Source organism: Mesoplodon bidens (assembly GCF_964165515.1).
Source record: "Mesoplodon bidens genome assembly, chromosome: 7".
NCBI classification, from domain to species: domain Eukaryota; kingdom Metazoa; phylum Chordata; class Mammalia; order Artiodactyla; family Ziphiidae; genus Mesoplodon; species Mesoplodon bidens.
Window position 1 is genome coordinate 103,693,813 of NC_138164.1, and position 21,099 is coordinate 103,714,911.

The following is a 21,099-nucleotide window of genomic DNA, read 5'->3' on the forward strand; positions in this document are numbered from 1 at the left end:
CCTTTAACCTTTATAAAATGGAGTACCTGAAAGCTCTGAATTTTAAAGGCATATCAGTGCTATAACATAATATTAAAAATTTTTTTCTTTCAGACAATGGGAAAAATAATTAAGCTCACAATTTATTTTTAAAATAATCAGAACAATGAAACTCACAGTGTATCAACTGGAACATCAGTTGCCAAGCACTGACTTCCCCACTTAATGAGGTAATAAGATAAGAGTAGGGGAGCTGTTCGATGTAGTAGGTCTTGCTGAGCTTGAAAGAGCTGACTAGCTCCCCAAATCACCTATACATGGTGGGTGGGTGGGTGAGACAGTAAATAGCAATTAGTAATGATAACTCTTAGGTTCAGGTGGAGGTAGAATAAAATAACACAGTTACAAAGGGCATAAATAAAAGCAACACACACACATACATAAAAGCAACACACCTATTTATTACATTTTGGGGTAGCAGGCAGCAAAAATATCTACCCATTTAACAGTACAAAATAATAAAAAATAGCTCACCATGTCATGGGAGCTGATGGTGTAAAAGAAAACAACAACAAACAGCTTAATTTTCATTAAATCTGTAGGTTCAGGACTCAAGAAGAGTAACAGGGAAATCTAAGTCCTTTCTTAAGCTTCTGGTCTTAGGTAAAAATAGGTATGACCATTAGAGGAAAATTTTACAAGAATACCAAAAGCTTTAAAAATGTGCATAACTTTGGGACTTCTCTGGTGGTCCAGTGGTTAAGACTCCACGCTTCCACTGTGGGGTGCACAGGTTCATCATTCCCTGGTCGGGGAGCTAAGATCCGTATGCCACGCGGCGTGGCCGAAAAGAAAAAAAAGATGTGCGTTAACTTATGACCAATCAATTCTAGTTCTTAGAATTCATCCTGGAGATATAGTCAAAGGGATGCAGAAAGTTCTATCTATAAGGGGACAACTGGCAACAACCTGGATGGCCACAGGATTGGTTGAATAAATTAAAATTATAGTAGGTAACTATTAAAAATAATGTTGTATAAAAATACTTCGTAACATGTGAACATGCTGGTGAGATTTGTAAAGTGGAAGAATAAAAACCACCAGATTCTGAAAAATAATATATAGCATATACTAATTTCCTAATAAAATTTAAAAACTATTTGCAGAGAAAAAAAATGGGTGTATAACAAAATGTAAATAGTGGGACTTCCCTGGTCCAGTGGGTAAGACTCCACGCTTCCAATGCAGGGGGCCCAGCTTTGATCCCTGGTTGGGGAACTAGATCCCGCAGGCATGCTGCAACTAAGAGTCCGCATGCCGCAACGAAAAGATCTCGCATGCCTCAACTAAGACCCGGTGCAGCAAAATAAATAAATAAATGAATATTAAAGAAAAAAAATGTAATAGTGGTTATCACTGGGTAGAAGATTACAGATGAATTCCCTGGTGGTCCAGTGGTTAGAACTCAGGCTTTCACTGTCAGCATCTGGGTTCAATCCCTGGTTGGGGAACTGCAAGCCATGCGGCAAACAAACAAAAAAACAAACAAAAATACCCCCCAAAACCTGAAGAAATGGAAGAATCTACAAAGATTAAAAAGAACTCAGTTAGTAAGGGCTGCCCTAAGTGACAGACTCTCAGGAAAGGTTCCTGTTTCTCCTTGGTGTCCTAAACCAATCATCTTCCTAAATGTTTTTTCCTTATTTTTACCTGAAATTCTGCCATTAGCAACGTATTTGATTTAATAAATTCTGATTTAAAAAGTAAAAATATCCCTGGGAGCCCCAAAGGCCTTTCAGCTATTTATACATTAACATGAATTAGTTTAGTCAGACTGCTTCCTTGTCAGGTTCAGATGAGTGAGATAAATGGGACTTCTGATGGTGGGCAGAAAGGTAATTTTTGAACATAAAACATTCAGTAGGGGGGGAGAAGAGGGCAGTTGTATGGCAACAAGAGTCTGGTGGCTCTCAGAGCTGACATTCTGCTATGTGCCGGTAGGTCAAGAAGAGGTTTCAGATGTTACAAGCTTTCCCTCAAGTAGTACTTACTGCATCTCCTAGCCTCATTAGTAGCTGCTGTAAGATCAAGAGGTCTCGGCAGATGAGGAAGCGAGTACTGGCAATTTTACACACACTTCTGCACACAATACGCCCTGCTGTGCTACTACCATAGAGCTGGGAAAGATTCATTCGAATATTCAAAGGCTGAGCTGTAATTTAAAAAAAAAAAAAACAAACAGTTAAATGTATCACTGTTTTCTCTAAATCAGAGAGGAACATTTGTTGTTTTGTCATTCACCTGGATTGAATCCCTTTTCCATTTCCACTTCTGTTTCATAATCCATTTCCCGTATAAGAAATCCAATGGCATGGGCTGGGTTCCTAATCTCTTGCAGTTTACTACAAATATCCTCCATCACATTGTCTCTATAAGGAAATTAGAAAACTCCTATGACTACCGAGAATATATGAGGTAGACTCTATATGCCGTATAAGCTAAATGCTCTATGAAACATGAAAATCAGCCATATAACAAAGGAGTAGAGATAATCACTCTCGTGTACAAGATACTTTTACTCCATGTAGAAATTTTTCCCTCATTTATTTTTGGAAATGACAGACAAAATGAATGTGAGAAAAATACTTTTACATTTTAGAATTTATAGCTCAGTTAATAGCCAGACCATAATTCATGAGTCTGTTTCCAAACCTGAATTCATGTATTAGATTTTCTGTTTAAAAGCTGAAATACCTACTGAGAATCACGGCAATTAACTTTAAGCCTCTACTTTGTACACACTTGAGTGTACATTAAAAACCCGATTTTGGGGGCTTCCTTGGTGGCGCAGTGGTTGAGAGTCCGCCTGCCAATGCAGGGGACACGGGTTCGTGACCCGGTCCGGGAAGATCCCACGTGCCGCGGAGCGGCTGGGCCCATGAGCCATGGTCACTAAGCCTGCACATCTGGAGCCTGTGCTCCACAACGGGAGAGGCCACAACAGTGAGAGGCCCGCGTACCGCAAGAAACAAACAAAAAAAAACCCTGATTTTGGCACTAAGAATTGCTAAATTTCCATTAGGAAATGGACTTTACCCTAAATTCTCCTTACACATCAATAGTGATCAAATCTTCCAGAATCTGTTCTGCAGCCTTTTCTGGAGACTGTAGGTTGTAACAACTCATTTCCATCATTACTGACATATCCATAGTTACTGACTCTCCAATCAGCCGAAGGCATTTTATGAGACATATGACATCCCGAGCAACATCCACATCTATAAGCAAGAGAAAGTTGACATTCATGTCTCAAGCCAATGAAGAGCTGCTAGCTAATATTATATTAAATTAAAATATTAATAATTAAATGCCAGGTATCTATCTGAGGTCTTAAAGATGTTTAGGCCTCTTCAGTTTCCCCTAAAATATCTACAATGTGGTAAAGTGGCCAGGAAAAACCACAGTAGAAATCAATGTTTTCTGCATTCATTTGAAAGAAATCATAGGGTTCATGGCAGAAAGGGCTTAAATATGGACATAACAATTACTATTACCATCAGATATGGCTGTCTCATCCTCTGTCAAAAGATTCTCATCAGGGAGGAGATATAAATGGTCCACTAAGGAGGAAGGCACAAGGAAAGACAGGTACCCCTGGAAATACAAATCTTCCAGTTACATTTGTTTTCAGTGAATGTTTAAAGATAAAAAATATTTGAGACCTGAATCTTATCATGAGCTAACCCCAGACAAATCCAAATTAAGGGACACTCTACCAAGCAACAGGTGTAGTCTTCAAAAAAATGTCAGTGTCATGAAAGACAAAGAAGGGCTGACAACAGCTGGAGATTAAGCTAAAGAAACCTGACAACTAAATAAATGCAAGATCTTGGATTGGATCCCAGATCAAGAATAAAAATTGTAAGCACAACTGGTAAAATCTGAATATAAACTGTATTATATTATATCAATATCAAACTGCCTGATCTTTAAATTGTGCTGTGGTAATATAAGAATACCCTTGTGCTTAAGATACATGCTAAAATGTGTAAGGATTAAGGGGAATGATGTTTACAACTAACTCTCAAGTGGCTCAGGAAGAAAAAAACATATCTATAGAAAGAAAAGAAGCAATGGAATCTGGTTGAAGAGTATACAGAAGTTCTCTGCATGACTCTTGTAACTTTCAAATTAGAAATCACTTCAATACAAAACAAGACGCAAAAAAGTATAAATAATGCAGAAGAATATTTAAACAAAAATGAACTATAATTTTAGGACCCCCACCCAACAAAAAACCCACCAAAATCCTAAAAGCGAACTACAATATACAATAGACACTACATTCTGAAAGACCCACTGAACAGTCTAAAGGAGTTCTTCTGTTATGTTTCTGCTCTCTTACTTTTTTCAGCAGGCACACCATGTTTGTGTGTGGATTCAAATGTAGGGCAAGAGGATGAGAAAGGCCTTCTTGATACTGAAGACAACAGGCATAGAACTTGCACCAAAATTCCTGTTGTAAATTTCGGAACTCTTCCTGGGAAAATTCATACTCTGTTACACTTCCTTGGAGCTGGCAACAACAAAAAAAACCCTCTTGATACCATTTGGGATCTTTCTCCCCCCAAAACATAATTGTTTAATATCATTTTACTAAGCTATAGGCAAATGAATATCCCTTATGCATTACATGCCATAGACTAATTAAAAGGTTTAGACATTTATATTTCTTACTAACAAGGTCCAATGAACAATTTGAACAATTTCTCAGTACCAATCTACTCCATAGGGAGATGAAAGAAATTATCATTCTTTCTTTACCCAAACCTCACCTCACTTTCAACAGCTAAAGTAACTTCTTTCTTTAGTTCATTCCAGGAGAGATCTAAATTCCTGTCAGTTCCTCGACAGAAAATCTAAAAATAAAACAGACACAAAGAGACACTTTAGAGTATCACATAATACTAAAAACTGAATGAAAAATACTCCAGGTCAGAAGATACTGAGGTAATATACTATACAATAGAGACTGGACATGCCTGAAACACACATTTACTCTTAACATTGCGCAAATAATTTCTTTTTATAAATTGACTGATTGATTGATTGATTGGCTGCGTTGGGTCCTTGTTGTTGCCCGTGGGCTTTCTCTGGTTATGGTGAGTGGGGCTACTCTTTTTTGGGGTGCTCGGGCTTCTCATTGTGGTAGCTTCTCCTGTTGTGGAGCACGGGCTCTAGGCACATGGGCTTCAGTAGTGTGGCTTGCGGGCTCTAGAGTGCAGGCTCAGTAGTTGTGGCACACGGGCTTAGCTGCTCCGCAGCATGTGGGATCTTCCCGGACCAGGGCTTGAACCCGTGTCCCCTGCATTGGCAGGCGGATTCTTACCCACTGCGCCACCAGGGAAGTCGTATGCAGATAACTTCTAATTGTGAAATCATAGCAACTTTGAAATAGTTTCTATAGTCCAGGATAAACTATAGAAGCTCATGAATCTGTAAGAATTATAATTGGGTACATCTGGATCATTACAAAAAGCAAAAGGAAACATAATGGCTATTGCTTATCTGGAGGAAGATATAAGATGATGCCCAACATATACATCCTGACTGGCACAAAGGTGAGCTAGAGTAGTGGTGGGGTAGGTCACTCTAATGGGAATAATTCTCCTAAGGCAAAGCTTGTGAATGCCTTACTGATTATTCAATATCTCCGTGTGCAAGAGATACCATGAGAAATCATACATGTGATTACTGTTAATAAGAAGGGCTGATGAGATGAAAGAAATAATACCTTAGAAGAAAGTGACCATGTCATCCTGGAGTTTTATTAGAGAGAAAACAGAAAACATAGAATACCCAGATATTTAAGAATGTACCTAGAAGAAAAGTCAAGGATCTGGAAACCATAATCACCTGAGAGAAAGTTAAGGAACTGGGTATATTTTTACCCTGCAGAAAGATAACATGGAAGGATTCTTAAAATATTTGAAGGGTTGCTTTATAGAAGAGACATGTTCTATGAAGTTCCCAAAGAAAGATGCCACCTAAATGATGGGGGGTTAAATTTGAACCAATACTGGGATGAACTTTTTTTTTTTTTTTTTTTTTTTGGCCGTACCGCACGGCTTGTGGGATCTTAGTTCCCTAACCAGGGATTGAACTTGGGTCCGGGCAGTGAAAGCGCCAAGTCCTAACCACAGGACTGCCAGGAAATTCCCAGGGTTGAACTTTTAAGTGGCACAGTTTTGAACAGTAAGTCACAAAAGAGCTGGTGAGAGACTTGTCACTGGAGGCAGACACAACTAGAAGCTGAATAGCTGTCTGTCAGAGAAGCCTCAGAAGGTATTTCTGCTTTGTGTGGAGGTCAGATCAGGAGATTCTAAGAAACTTTTCAATTCTATAAGTGATTATTCTATTTTAAATTCATGAAGCTAAGTAGCAATTTAAGAAAGCCTAAGTGACTTTACAGTAAAGAATTCTTTTGGAAAAAGTTAAGCATCTCTTAAACCATGTAACTTTGAAGCTTAGATTATTTTCTTGAACCTGAACCAAGTCAGACCTTCACTGTACTAACAAAAGGGTAAAAACAGTACCATCAAACCTACCCAAGAAAACTTCTTTCAAGTATAGAGATTATATGCAGTGTAGTATGGTATATCTTTTTACAATAGTGTAGGTACAAGTTTCTCTTTTTACTACTGGCATGCTTCACTAGTCATTGGGAAAGTGCCCTTAATCCTATCTCCCCACCTGGACTCTTGCTATTTTTATGGAAAGAACATTTAAAAAAATTACAATAGCATTTATAAACACATGTATATACAGTTGCAAAACTATGTTTGGTATTAGTATATGCAAAACAACAAAAATTAATAGTAATCATTAATTATATAATATTAGTAATAAAATAAGAGAGTCTTAAATGAACACTAAGTATTTTCTCACTGACCTGTAAAGCTTTACATAAAGCTGCGTTAATGAATCGCCCTGGTGTAAAAAGACTCTGCAAATACATCTCCTGTTAGAACATTGAAACAAGAATTAGTATCATTCTAAAAAAGATAAAATTTGGAAAAATCTGAATGAACAATTCAACACATTAAAACCAAAGGCTGCATTCCTATTACATGAATGTGGAAATTGTGCCCTTCAGCATTTGAGCAGTAACAAGTGGCAGAGTAGTCATATATTTTCACACTGTGAAGCCTGCAGTGTCTTTGAGTCAACTAGATGTACTACACTGAGAATGCTGTGTTCCTCATGGTGCACGTCAGTGGGTTCCACTGGAAAACACAGCTTGTCAAATACCAATCTTAAATGCAAGAGTTGTATCTAGTTTATTAGTGACAAACACTGGTAAGAGAATAATTAAACTAAGGTGGTTTCTACACCATCCACAAAAGAACTCATTTTATGGTTTACATATAAAAGAAAAGGAATTGATAATAATAGGTATTATATGTAAAAAACAAACAAAAAAACCTGCAATAAGCTCTCACAAGTGGGGAAAGGAAGTAGAGAGAACAAAATGGAAAGTCTCATACTGCCTATGGTCTCATTTTGACCAAATTTTATAAACCAAATTTGGCAATAAGCAGCAAACCTGGCTGACCTTCATTCACGTTTCCTTCCTTCTACTGAGGTTCTAGGAGATATTTATAAAATGACCAAAATGGAGAAAAACAAGAATTTTAATAATTAGCATGTGATTTTGGCTTTTAGACAAAAGTTAAGTGCCAATAAACTCTTGGGATTAAAAATTTTGCAATATTCAATTTCAGATATTCAAAATGGGTTTTACAATCCTACAAAGAGTCATTGTTTCAGACCCAGAGCCCATGACCTTTGTCTCATTTTAATACTAATGCATCAACTGAAAGTTTTTCTTCCATTTATCTTGAGGATGTCCTTGAAAAACAGGGAAATTGACCTGTTTTGATATTGCATTACCTTTTAAAGTTATGTTCGTCATAGCTTATACCTCTTATGTCTAGTTTTTATGCATATATTCACATGGCTAGTATAGTGGACACCTACTGTCTGTGCCTGCCTAGAATCCATTTCCCCTTCTTTTACTAACAAATCCCTTACCTTTCTCTGAAGAACCATTCCTCCCATACCCATACCCAACTGACTTCACCCTCCACAATAGCAAGGCCCATGCCGGACATGTTTCTCATGCCAAGCCAGAATGTTCTATTCCTTCTGATCAGAGTGACTATGCCAGGAATTAGCACATGACTTAAGCCAGGCCAGTGTCAACTCCAGGGCCTGGAACAGAAGTGGTCTTTCCCCTGGGGTTGCTAAGTTCACAGAAGGCAAGCTTGGCTCAGAAAGCCTGCCGGACAATAAACCCAACAAGGAGGAAAGCAGAATTGAGACAAAGGAGAGATCAAGCCCTGAAGGCATTGTTTCAGCCATGGCTGAAACCAGGTAACTGTGAACTTCCCAGCAGCAAAAGCCAATACATTCAGCTTAAGTCAGTTTGAGGTGGGTTTCTTTCATCTGCAGCTGAAAGAGTTCTGCTAATACAACTGGTTCTTCTCAAACTAATGATCAGGGTAAATCATCTCCTTACATAAGATTTTAGCATTGCTTACTCTGGGGTCTTGATCATCTCTGATAATGATTTCTTCCTCTGGCAGAGGCTGCATAAAAACTGGATTCCACTGACCTGCAACATTACTACAGAGAGAAAAAGTCCATCAGTCTACATAAAGATGATGAATAAAAATGAAGCTTATGTTGTTGGCAGTATTTGGGCAGGGAGGGTCCCATCACTGAACCTCTGCTACTACTGCTTGATCAATTCTATTAAAAAAGTTTCCAAAAAAAGAAACATATTCAGGGCTTCCCTGGTGGCTCAGTGGTTGAGAGTCCGCCTGCCGATGCAGGGGACACGGGTTTGTGCCCCGGTCCGGGAGGATCCCACAGGCTGCGGAGCGGCTGGGCCCGTGAGCCATGGCCGATGAGCCTGCGCGTCCGGAGCCTGTGCTCCACAGCGGGAGAGGCCACAGTGGTGAGAGGCCCACGTACCGCAAAAAAAAAAAAAAAAGAAACATATTCATAGCAGAGTCTGGACTATAGAAGTGCTCTTACTTGTTCTAATAGGCAGCTTCCTGAAATTAAAACTCTAAACACAAATCTACAAATAATAGCTAACTTTCATTCTGCATTTACCATATGCTGCACATTATACTAGGTGCAATTCTAGATACTATTCATGTATAACTTACAATAACTCTTTGAAGGATACACTACCCTCATTTTTAAGATGTCAAAAGTGAGGTTTAGGGTATCTCAAAGCTAGTAAGTTGTACAGCCAGGATTCAAACTCTCACCTGACCGCAGATTCTTTGCTTGAATGCCATCTATAAGGAGTACTCTCTATCTTCTGAGGTGTGGTTCAGGGTCAATCTGGGGGCAAGGGTCATGAGAGACCTGCTTGAGCTCAATTAGTTTACAGCTGACTCTTGAACAACATGGGGGGTTACAGATGTCGACCCTCTGTGCAGTCAAAATCCATGTATAACTTATTCAAGCAACTGCAGATCAAACAGTACTGCAGTATTTACTACTGAAAACAATCCGTGTAATAAGCGGCCCCCCCCCCCCCCAGTTCAAATCCATGTTGTTTGAGGGTCAACTGCAGTTCCAGGGATGTCAAACTATGTTCCAGGGAATCCTCCACAGGTGTTTCAGGGACTACACAAGTGTTTGATTCAAAATTTGTTTTTAAATGTATTTTGTAACTATTAAAAATGTTAAAATGAATATTATGTACATTAAAAATATCAGATATTCCAAATATATCTAATATTAGAGTTATCATGTTAACTGTGTTATAATTTTATATTCATAAAATACTGGTTTTGTTATATATTGGAGTTCATTTTTCTTTTTTTTTTGCAGTATGAGGGCCTCTCACTGTTGTGGCCTCTCCCGTTGCGGAGCACAGGCTCCGGACGTGCAGGCTCAGCGGCCATGGCTCACGGGCCCAGCCGCTCCGTGGCATGTGGGATCTTCCCAGACTGGGGCATGAACCCGTGTCCCCTGCATCAGCAGGCAGACTCTCAACCACTGCACCACCAGGGAAGCCCTGGAGTTCATTATCTTTTGAAAAAAGAAAAGGGATTCCTGCTTTAAAAAAAAGTTTGAGAGGCACTGTATTTGTCCAATCTACTTCTCATCTCATAAGGAAACTGAGATCCCAAAGGGGCTGCAGTGCCTTTTGGAAGTTGTGGGTATCAGAAATAGACTTTGCACAGAAATAAAGAAAATGCACAGATTAGAAGCATTTGGGGCCTTTCTCGCTCCCTGGGCATCTTGGCAGCTGCTCTCGGTTGGGGGTGTCCTGCACCTCAGGCAGGAAGATGGTGCCCGCAAGGAAGACAAAAAAGTCACTGGAGTCGACCAACTCTAGGCTCCAAGTTGTTATGAAAAGTGGAAAGTATGTGCTCGGGTACAAGAAGACTTAAATGATCAGACGAGGCAAAGTGAAACTGGGCATCCCTGCCAACAACTGCCCAGCCTCGGGGAAATCTGAAATAGAGTATTATGCCATGTATCCATCACTACAGGGGCAATAATACTGAACTGGGCACAGCGTGTGGAAAATACTACAGAGTATGCACACTGGCTATCACTGATCCAGCTGATTCTGATATCATCAGAAGCATGCCAGAACAGACTGGTGAAAAGTAAATCATGCACAACTTTTCTTTAATAAAACCAGCCACAGCTTGTTTAAAAAAAAAAAAGAAAAAGTATTCTGGTTATATGCTATCTCTCCCCCAAAAGATGGTATTTTCTTCACCTCATTCCAACTCTAAGGATCCTTATTTTGTCCTAAAATCATAAGGTAAGAAATAACAAAAAATGAAAAAGAAAGTATGTCAGAAAATAGGCAAACCCAGGTCTGAATCCTTTAAATGCAAACATTTGACTTTTGTTCTACATAAAAAGCTCTCCCTTCTTTTCTAAGTATGAATTTGCTTGGGGTAAGGTAGGATGACAGAGGCGAGGGACCCGTACTGTTCAAAGTTGATATATTTCACAACTGTTTGGTTCTCAGCATCATGCCACAAGGCCCAGATATCCGTAGAGGTTAAGGCAAAGTCAATCAGTGTCTCCTAGAAGGAAATGTAGGGGGGAAACAAATAAACAAAAACTCTTGTTAAAACAAGAAAGAAAAGGTACTAAGTTATGGTGACTTAAACTTGTATTAGTAGGAGAGGTAAAAGCATGAAAACAAAAGACAGTACCATGTGAACTTGGTAAAATCCAAATGAAATTTTTTTGCATGAAGTTTCATTAAATATTCCATTTTAAGATTTCAATCCCATTACAACATAGTTAAGTTAGCCAATGTTTCTTTCCTGTACTTCTATGATATGCAAAGGATGACTCAACCTACCTGAGAAGTGAATAGTGAGGACATGTGATCTAGGCTATAGCGGTTATTCTCAGTGCTCACCAACTGGAAAATGCAGAACTGTTAAAACACAAGTTGATAATTCAGTACTTGAAATAACCAACATGCTATTTTTCTATGCAAGACTTACTAGCATTCAGCAGCTAATTTTTTTTAAAAAGTATGGTAAAATACATGTAGAATTTACCATCTTAACTATTTTTAAGTGTACAGATTAGTATTAAGTATATTCACATTGTTGTGCAACTGAACTCCAAAACTTTTTTTCATTTTTTCAGAACAGAAACCCTGTACTCATTAAATAACTCCCCATTCCCCCTCCCCACAGCCCCTGGCAACCAGCATTCTACTATGACCTTGACTGCTACATAATGGAATCTTAACAGTATTTGTCTGTTTGGGGACTGTATTTTTACTTAGCATAACATCCTCAAGGCTCATCCATGTTGCAGCACGTGTCAGAATTTCCTTCCTTCCTTTCTTTTTTCGGCCGCATGGCATGTGGGATGTAGGATCTTAGTTCCCCGACCAGGGATTGAACCTGCGCCTCCTGCATTGGAAGTGCAGTGTCTTAACCACTGGACCACCAGGGAAGTCCCAGAATTTCCTTCCTTTTTAAAGTTGAATAATATTCCATTTTATGTATATACCACATCTTATTTATCCATTCTTTCATCAGTGAAGACTTAGGTTGCTTCCACTTTTTTGGCTATTGGGAATATTGTTGCTATGAACATGGGTGTACAAATATCTCTTAAATACCCTACTTTAATTCTTTTGGGTATATACCCAGAAGTGGAATTGCTCGACCCTATGGAAATTCTATGACTAATTTTTTTGGGAACTGCCATGTTGTTTCCCATAGTGGCTGCAGCATTTTATATTCCCACCAGTAATGCACAAGGGTTCCAATGTCTCCACATCCTCTCCAACACTTGGTATTTCTGTTTTTTCCCCCCATAGTAGCTATCCTTTTGGGTATGAGGTGGTATCTCACTATGGTGAGAAACCTATTTTTAAGTTTATATTTTTACCAAAGTACCAAAAATAATTTAAAACATACACACAATACAAATCAACTCTAGTCAATCTTCACTAAAAATAAAACCCTATAAAATAATTCATGTTTAGTATTTAACTCTGTTGCCAAAACAAAAAAATGTCAAACTCAAAAATAATATTTAATGGACAATATTTTAAATAATTTTTTGATAAAGAATGTGTATTATAAACTGATAAGAGTGATGAAGATTCTATCCTTATAACACAAGCAACTGTTCACAAGGAAGTACTAAAAGAAAAATATACAGTGAGAGTCTTTTTGAGAGAAAAATAGGAATGTATGAAATATGAGAAATATATGTAATGCTCATATTCATTCTAGCCTAGAGCTGTATTTACAAGCTGCATATCTCAACCCATTAGTGGGACATGAATCAAATTTAGGAGGTCTCAACCAGCATTAAAAAAAATTAAAGAAAAAAGAAAAAGAAACAAAGTATCAGAGTTTATCAGTTCATCACTCATGGTAAAGGTAAACATGTTTCATGAAAACTATTTTCTGTTATATGCCCATCACCACATAGGTATAAAGTATGTAGCAATGCAAAATATTGTAGATTCTAGCCAAAAAGTTGGAAAAATGCTGGTCTAGTGCAGTGCTTCTCAAACTATCTGTGGAAAGGAACAATGTTTTTTTTTTTCTTTAATTTCTAATCTGTTCCAGACTGATACTTTTATGAAATACAGAAACCTTGAATGTCTGTGGCAATGTCACTATAAAAGCTTCTAATGCATTCTCTCACTTTCTATATTTATCTATCTTACTGCAATCCAGTAACAAATAATTTGTGGCCCAGGACCATTTCACAGACCACACCATAGGTCTACAGGACTTCTGTTTGAGATTTTTATTAGTGTCCTAGATGGAAATACAGACGGCATATTTATAACACCGAGGACATGATGCTGGAAATGATTAAATTAATGCACTTATTAACATAATTAGAACCCAAGGAATGAAAAGAAAACCAAGAAGAAACAAATGAAATTAACAGGAATGGGTGTAGGGCTTGCCTGGTGGCACAGTGGTTAAGAATCCGCCTGCTGATGCAAGGGACATGGGTTCAAGCCCTGGTCCCGGAAGATCTCACATACCATGGAGCAACTAAGCCCGTGCGCCACAGCTACTGAGCCTGCGCTCTAGAGCCCGCAAGCCACAACTACTGAAGCCCGCGAACCTAGAGCCCGTGCTCCACAACAAGAGAAGTCACCACAATGAGAAGCCCACGTACCACAACGAAGAGTAGCCCCGCTCACCACAACTAGAGGAAGCCTGCGCACAGCAACGAAGACTGAACACAGCCAAAAATAAATAAATAAATAAATAAATTTATTTTTTAAAAAATTGGGATGGGTGTAAAATATTACAGAGATTAAAAATAAAACCTTCAAATGTGCAGACTAGGGAGAAAAAAACATGCTGAAGAGCAGTTTTTGTTCAAAAAAAGAAGGAAAAAAAAAGACCTCAACTTCATTATACTCTGAATAGGCACAACAGTGTTACATGGCTGCTAAAAGTGTATCTGATTTTAGGCTTCATTAATAGAACCATAATGCTCAAACCAAAGGAGGTAATAGCTCAGCTCAGTTTGATACCACTCCTAGAATAGCATATTCAATCTCAGTCTAGTGTTTAGAGCAGTGGTTCTCAAAATATGGTCCATAGATTCCTAGAGGTCCCTAAGACTGTTTCGGGGGATTAGTGAGGTCAAAACACTTTTCATAATAATACTACATCATTTGCCCTTTTCACTGTGTTAATATTTGCACTGATAATGCAAAAGCAATGGTAGGTAAAATTATTGGTGTCAATGTGAATCAAGGCAGTGGTACCAAAGTGAATACTCTTTCATTAATTACACACTCAACAAGCTAGGAATAAAAAAGTAACTTCCTCAACACGATAAAGGGCATTATGAGAAATTCAGATAACATCACACTCAATGGTGAAAGACTAAAAACTTCCTCTCTTAAATCAGGAATAAGACAACTCTTGTCACTTCTATTCAACATTGTACTGGAGGATCTATCCAAGGCAATTTAAGGGGGAAAAAAAAAAAAAAGGCACCCAGATCAGAAAGGAAGCAGTAAAACTATCTTATTTGCAGATGATATTGTCCTGTAAATAGAAAGTCCCAAGAATTCCACTATAACACTACTAAAACTAATAAGAGTTCAGTAGGGTTACAGGATACAAGTTTGATATAAAAAAATGAATTGTATTTCTATAAACCTGCAATGAGCAATCTGAAATGAAATTAAGAAGATAATTTCATTTACAATAGTATCAAAAGGAATAAAATATACACAAATAAACTGAATAAAGAAACCCTGCAAAACTTACACTATGAAAATTATAAAACATTGCTAAAAAAGTTAAATACAATCTAAATAAATGGAAAAGCATCCCATGTTCATGAACCAAAAGCCTTAATATTGCCAAGATGGCAATTCTTTCCAATATGATCTACAGAGTCAACAAGCCTCTATCAGAATCGGTGAAGTAATAATAAATATATATATTGGTCTCTGGTTCTGGCTCCTGACACTGAGCTCCTAAAACTCCTGCAATCTCCTGAGTGACAGAGGTGCTAGGAGCATCTTTTGTTCTAATATTTGATCTTTGACCCTGGTTCCCGACACAGAGCTCCTAAATTCCTTTGAATATCCTGGCTTATGGGAACACTTTTTGTTCTAATGAGGTGACTCCTGGATAGCTTCAGGATGGGGCTAGTCACCAGAAAGACCAAGTCTAATTAAAAGCTTGAAACTTTCAGCCCTAACTCCCATCCTCTGGAAAGTGAAGAAAGGCTAGAAATTGAATTAGTAACCCATCATGCCTATGTGATGAAGCCTCCTTAAAAATTCTTAAGGTATGGGATTTGGAGAGCTTCCAGGTTGGTGAACACATCCATGTGTTGGGAGGGTGGTGCACCTCAACACCATGAGACCCTTCTGGACCTTGCCCTACATACCTCTTCATCATTTATCACCCAATAAACTAGTAAATGTAAGTGAGTGTTTCCCTGAGTTATGTGGGCCATTCTAACAAATTATGAGCCCGAGGAGGGGATAGCAGAATGAATCAAGAACCCAAGAATGTAGAAGAGTCTTCATATTTGGGAATAGCCTGGCTTAGGGTGAGGCGCATAAGCAGGGTGAGAGGGTGTCCACATATATGGAAGGTCTGGGGCAGGGTGAAAACTCAAGCAGGGTGAGGAGTGTCCACAGAGAGTGGCAGCCTGCACTGGGGACTAGAGCCCAAGTAGGTGAGAAGGGTGTCCACTGCATGGTGGGGGTGGACTAGTACAGAGTGTCAGGGCCCAAGTAGGGTGAGGAGGGCATCCATGTGGAAGGGCAACCTGGAGTGGGATATCAGAGCCCAACAGGAGTGAGGAGGGCACCAAGCAGAGCAGCACCCAGCATGGGGAATCAGGGCTCCGGCAGGGTGAGGAGGACAAAGCCTACCTCACTGGAATGTTATTAGGATTAAATGGATGATATGTGTAGTGTGTGAGTAATAAGCACAGTCCAAGCGTTTGCTATTAATGTACGTAAAGGGCCTGGCAACACGCCAAACACACAATACCCAACAAGCGGCTGTTTATTTATTTATTTGGCCATGCAGCTTGCGGGATCTTAGCTCCCCTTTGAACCCAGGCCCCTGGCATTGGACACTCAGAGGCCTAACCACTGGAATGCCAGGGAATTCCCGTGGCTGTTTATATTATACCTTTGTATTGTATCGTAAATACCTCACTGACATACAACAGCTAGTGTTTACATGATGAGCAAAATTATTTCTAAAAATTAACTTCCCTTGTACCTCTTAATAACACCTACATCCCTTTCACAACTCCATTTTTTCACACAGACTTTCAAATTGGCTCTTTCTTGCTTAGTTTTGGTTAACTTTTCCTTCCATATCCCTTTAAACTCTCTACTCCCTTTCATCCTGACTTTTCCTTCAAGATCTTTTCATTCATATTAGCACAAAACCTACCATCTCCGCGGAAACAACGCAAGATACATCTAGGTTGGTGTGAAGAGCTTAAATAGACTCCATGACTCTATAGCTACTTCCCCATATCAGCATATACAGAATAACTTGATACGTGTCTTATTCGTTTCATACCTGTCCTCGCTTTGGTGCATGCATGTATATCCCTAGGTAGAGTCCAAGGGTAAGGGAATAGGCAAATCGTAATTTGTGTCCAGTCCCAGCAGTGAGCCGAAGATCTTTATTCACAGGGACATACTCTAGCATGTCAACTACCATCAGGCACATTTGGTCCTGCCCAAGAAAACATTTAGTAAGTAGTATTAAAGAATATTCAGGATAGAAAAACAAACTCCTTCCCTTTTTAAAGAATGCACATTCATTATATCTAGCACTGTATCTAATTTATCTGAAGGGCCCTAAGGGTTTTTTTTAAAGGGCTGAGATGAAAATATCTCTTTAGTCTGATAGATAAAATCATCAGCTGTTTTGTTTGCGAATGTTGAAAACTATTTTACCAACTTGCATTTTAAAAATACATTTGTTGGGCTTCCCTGGTGGCGCAGTGGTTGAGAGTCCGCCTGCCGATGCAGGGGACACGGGTTTGTGCCCTGGTCCGGGAAGATCCCACATGCCGCAGAGCGGCTGGGCCCGTGAGCCATGGCCGCTGAGCCTGCGTGTCCGGTACCTGTGCTCCGCGACGGGAGAGGCCACAACAGTGAGAGGCCCGTGTACCGCAAAAAAAATAAATAAATAAAAAATAAAAACAAAAATAAAAATACATTTGTTCCAAAGTGAAGAGTATACTCTGTACCACTTCAATGTTTCTGTAGGACTCATAGTTTTCAAAATAAAAATACAAAAAGTTAGGGGAGAAATGTATGAAAAATAAAGCTAAATGAAACTGTCTGAATCTGGAAATGCCCCATAATTTCCAAACTAAGAGATCTGATCATATTATGAGAAGCGAGATTTATTTCAATTCCCTTATAATTTGCAATCCTATTTTAACTTGCAGTAACTATAAATGTAGCATTTACCTTATAAGACCACATTCGTAGTTTATGATCTTGACATAGAGCAAAGATGAAGGCATCGTGCTTGACACAATGAACAGCAAGACTCAGGGGACGATCTGAAGGCCCCTGATCACCTCTGAAAACATAAGGCCAAGTGTTAGAGTTTTATTGTTGCAAATTACCTGATCATTAGAATTTGCAATTTAAGAGATAAAATAAAATTATAAATGCACACTCTTAACACAAGAAAAAGAGTTTATAGGCTGGTATAAGATGACTACATTTTCTGGGCTTCCCTGGTGGTACAGTGGTTAAGAATCCGCCTGCCAATGCAGGGGACATGGGTTCGAGCCCTGGTCTGGGAAGATCCCACATGCCGCGAAGCAACTAAGCCTGTGCACCACAACTACTGAGACTGCTCTCTAGAGCCTGCGTGCCACAGCTACTGAAGCCCACGTGCCTAGAGCTGTGCTCTGCAACAAGAGAAGCCACTGCAGTGAGAAGCCCGTGCACTGCAATGAAGAGTAGCCCCTGCTCGCCGCAGCTAGAGAAAGCCCGTGTGTGGCGACGAAGACCCAACGCAGCCAAAAATAAACAAATTAATTAAAAAAAAAAGATAACTACATTTTCTATTTGATTTATATCCATTATTCTGATAAATTTTAAAAAGCTCTAGATATCAGTGGAATACTGTTCTAACCATCAAACTTTCTACTTCTAATATTACACAAAATTGGATTTGGTAAGTCAGGGCAGAGCACTGAACTGGATATTGTGAGAAGTATAGTAAGCCAGTTTCTGTTGTCAAAGTGTCAAGTCCCAAATGAAGTGGGCTCTGGAGTGCAGCTCCTCTCAGATGGAATGTAACGTTGTGTAGACCCTTCTCCTTTCCAGTATAATGTTTATTTGCCTTGGAGTCAGACTGGAAGCACTAACAGGTGTTGACCAGGGCAAAAGACTAAGTTCTTGGGCCCCATGATTTACCGACCAGAGGCCACTCACCTGATAACTGTTGGCATCCAGCCTATAAGCAATCGTTGCATTACTGAACTCTGTTTCAGCTCCACAACTGACACCATCCCTACAAGATTGAAAACAGACCAATGATATCCAAGGCTCCTCTTGATCATACTTAGTGAAGCCCAAAGGCAAGAAGGATGCAACCATGAACAAGGAATTTGTAACAGGTGACAGCTTCCACACTTCTATACTAAGGAAGTCTTAGGCTGTACCTTTCCACATATACCATACCTAAAATATTTTGAATCATTATGGGAACAATAACAACAGCATTTTTATATTCCTAGGGGAAATTTTTTGCCATTTACAAACAGTAACCCATATTGCTGCTCAGAAGCAGCACTTCATTCTTTCCAAAAGAAACACCGAGTACCTTTCATGTGCTAGGCACAGTTCTAGGTGCTACAGATACAGCAGTAAATAAAACAAATTAAAACACTCCTGTCCTCATGGAACTTACATTCCATTGGCAGGAAGGGAGAAGCAGAGATAGTTAACAAATTAAGTAGAATGTAAAGAGTGGAGAAAAATAAAACATAGAAAGGGTATAGTGAACGGGGATGGGGTGCGTGTGTACAATTGTGTTATTGTTAAAATTGTGCTACAATTTTAAAAAGGTCGTCAGGTCACTCACTGAGGTGACACTGAGTAAGAACCTAAAGGAGTTGAGGGAATGAGCCACACTGGTAGCTGGGGAGACTAGCCCCACCAAAGCCCTGAGGTAGGTGTACCTGGTATGTTCAAGGAATTGCAAGAAGGCATGTGGCCGGTTCAGAGGAGGGGGGAAAGAGTGAGACGATGAGATTAGAGAGGTAGTGGGGTGTCACAGTAAGGACTCTGGGTTTATTCAGAGTGAGATGAAGAACAGCCCCGATCCGAGGGCTTTGAGCAGTGGAATGACATGACTCACCCTGGGTTTTAAAATGTATCAGTCTGCCTGAGAAGTTTCTGCAGAGGGGTAAGGACGGATCTGGGGAGCTATTTAGGAAGCAAATGCAATAATCCAGGTAAGAGGAGTGGTGACTTGGAGCAGGGTATCAGCACTGAGCTTCCTTGTTTCAGGTAACTTATTTTAGTTACAATACCACAAAGTGAAGGTAGAAAACCAGTCAACTCATGTCTACTAAGGGCCTTAGAATAGGTCACCTTACAGGTATCTGTTTTCCCATACTCCAGTAAGCTGGACAGTTCCTCGTTCACTATATAAAATCCCGCCCTCTTGGGAAAAAAACAGTAAAGCATTAGGGAATCATAATGCAAGCAATAATGAATGACCATTTTAGGGTAGTGTAGAAGCAATTCCTGCATTGGATGATGGCCTTGGACTTCTAACATCTGTTTTAATGCCAGTATTCTTTTGTTTAAAATTAAATCCATGCTCAGTTCCTGTTCTTACCAGGTACGTCATGAGGAGGTAGTTTAAGAACAAAGATTCCCCCAGAGGCAGATGGTAGAGCAAACAGAGCCTCCCCGTCATTGCTAAGCCAGGCTGCCGAGGTGGTAGAATTAGGGGAGAGTCCAGGTACTGTTGGAATTAACTGATAGTTGCAAGGATCCCTGAAGTCAACTTTTCCAATGTCAGTGAATATTGACTGCATCTGACTTTCAATTGCCAACTCCTGTGGAGTAATTAAAAAGAAAAATCTGTTAAACCAAAATAAACCGGATTTTGCTCAGTCCCTCCCAATCGCTATCAGTTTTTAAAGTAAAAAATTGTTGAGCTTAAAAAGAAAGCTATTTTTTCTTTTTTTAAATCATGGCTCTCCACTTTATTATTTTTTTTAATTTTTATTTTTGGCTGGGCTGCAGGGCTTGTGGGATCTTAGTTCCCCAACCAGGGATCGAACCTGCACCCTCGGCAATGAAAGTGTGGAGCCCTAACCACTGGACCACCAGGGAATTCCCAGAAAGCTATTCTTTTTTTTTTTTTTGGCCGCACCACATGGCATGCAGGATCTTAGTTTCCAGACCAGGGATGGAACCCGAGCCCCCTGAAGTGGAAGCATGGAATCTTAACCACCGGACTGCCAGGGAAGTCCCCAAAGTTATTCTTTTTAATGAAACTATTTTTGCAGCTTAAAATGTGTGTGATCATTTTAAATAGTAACTATGATAGTATGCTTGGTTAGGGCCAGCAAAGAATCCAAATATTCTTCAATTCCAAAGGACATTGCTCTATTACTAAATTTGTGACAGTCAGAGTAACTTGGGAATTAAAGGATATTATACTTAACCAACTTACACTCCTATACATCCGGGAAGGGTGTGGTAAAAGTAACCTGTGCACTGTTTGATTGGTTAATATCAAGATTATCACATGATTCTGAGTCTCAGAGACATGAACCCCTCCGGGTAAGAGGATGCAATTTTGGAATTTGAGGCGAACTGCATTATTTAACAGATTTATGTCCAGTGACTCTTCCACCAGCTCCAATGTATCTTCAGAGGTCTTCCTATTAAAGTGAAGAGACATTTGTTAAAAAAAAAGTTTATGCTTTTCTTTCTGATTGTTGCATTGAAATGTATGGCAATAATCTCCAGGTGAACTCTCCCAACTTGAAAATTTTGGATAAACAAACTCA

At 39.4% G+C, this 21,099-nt stretch overlaps 1 protein-coding gene and 1 pseudogene across 3 annotated transcripts in view; one reads left to right on the plus strand and one right to left on the minus strand.

Annotated features, from left to right (window-relative positions):
- Positions 1–21,099, minus strand: part of NUP160 (nucleoporin 160) — a 52,162-nt gene that overhangs the window by 27,266 nt on the left and 3,797 nt on the right. The window contains exons 3-18 of one of the 2 annotated variants that reach the window (XM_081238647.1): positions 20,760–20,970; positions 19,914–20,136; positions 18,500–18,578; positions 17,519–17,633; positions 16,614–16,772; positions 11,399–11,476; positions 11,017–11,114; positions 8,583–8,667; positions 6,932–7,000; positions 4,815–4,898; positions 4,385–4,555; positions 3,534–3,633; positions 3,092–3,257; positions 2,281–2,408; positions 2,031–2,191; positions 157–290 (exon numbers count right to left, since the gene is read on the minus strand). In XM_081238647.1, coding sequence (XP_081094773.1) covers positions 157–290; positions 2,031–2,191; positions 2,281–2,408; positions 3,092–3,257; positions 3,534–3,633; positions 4,385–4,555; positions 4,815–4,898; positions 6,932–7,000; positions 8,583–8,667; positions 11,017–11,114; positions 11,399–11,476; positions 16,614–16,772; positions 17,519–17,633; positions 18,500–18,578; positions 19,914–20,136; positions 20,760–20,970 — 2,061 coding nt within the window. The remainder of the gene's footprint in view (positions 1–156; positions 291–2,030; positions 2,192–2,280; positions 2,409–3,091; positions 3,258–3,533; positions 3,634–4,384; positions 4,556–4,814; positions 4,899–6,931; positions 7,001–8,582; positions 8,668–11,016; positions 11,115–11,398; positions 11,477–16,613; positions 16,773–17,518; positions 17,634–18,499; positions 18,579–19,913; positions 20,137–20,759; positions 20,971–21,099) is intronic. The other variant, XM_081238648.1, reaches the window with a different exon arrangement.
- LOC308619639 (large ribosomal subunit protein eL30-like) lies at positions 10,153–10,996 on the plus strand (annotated as a pseudogene). The gene has a single exon. The product of its transcript is annotated as a large ribosomal subunit protein eL30-like (transcript).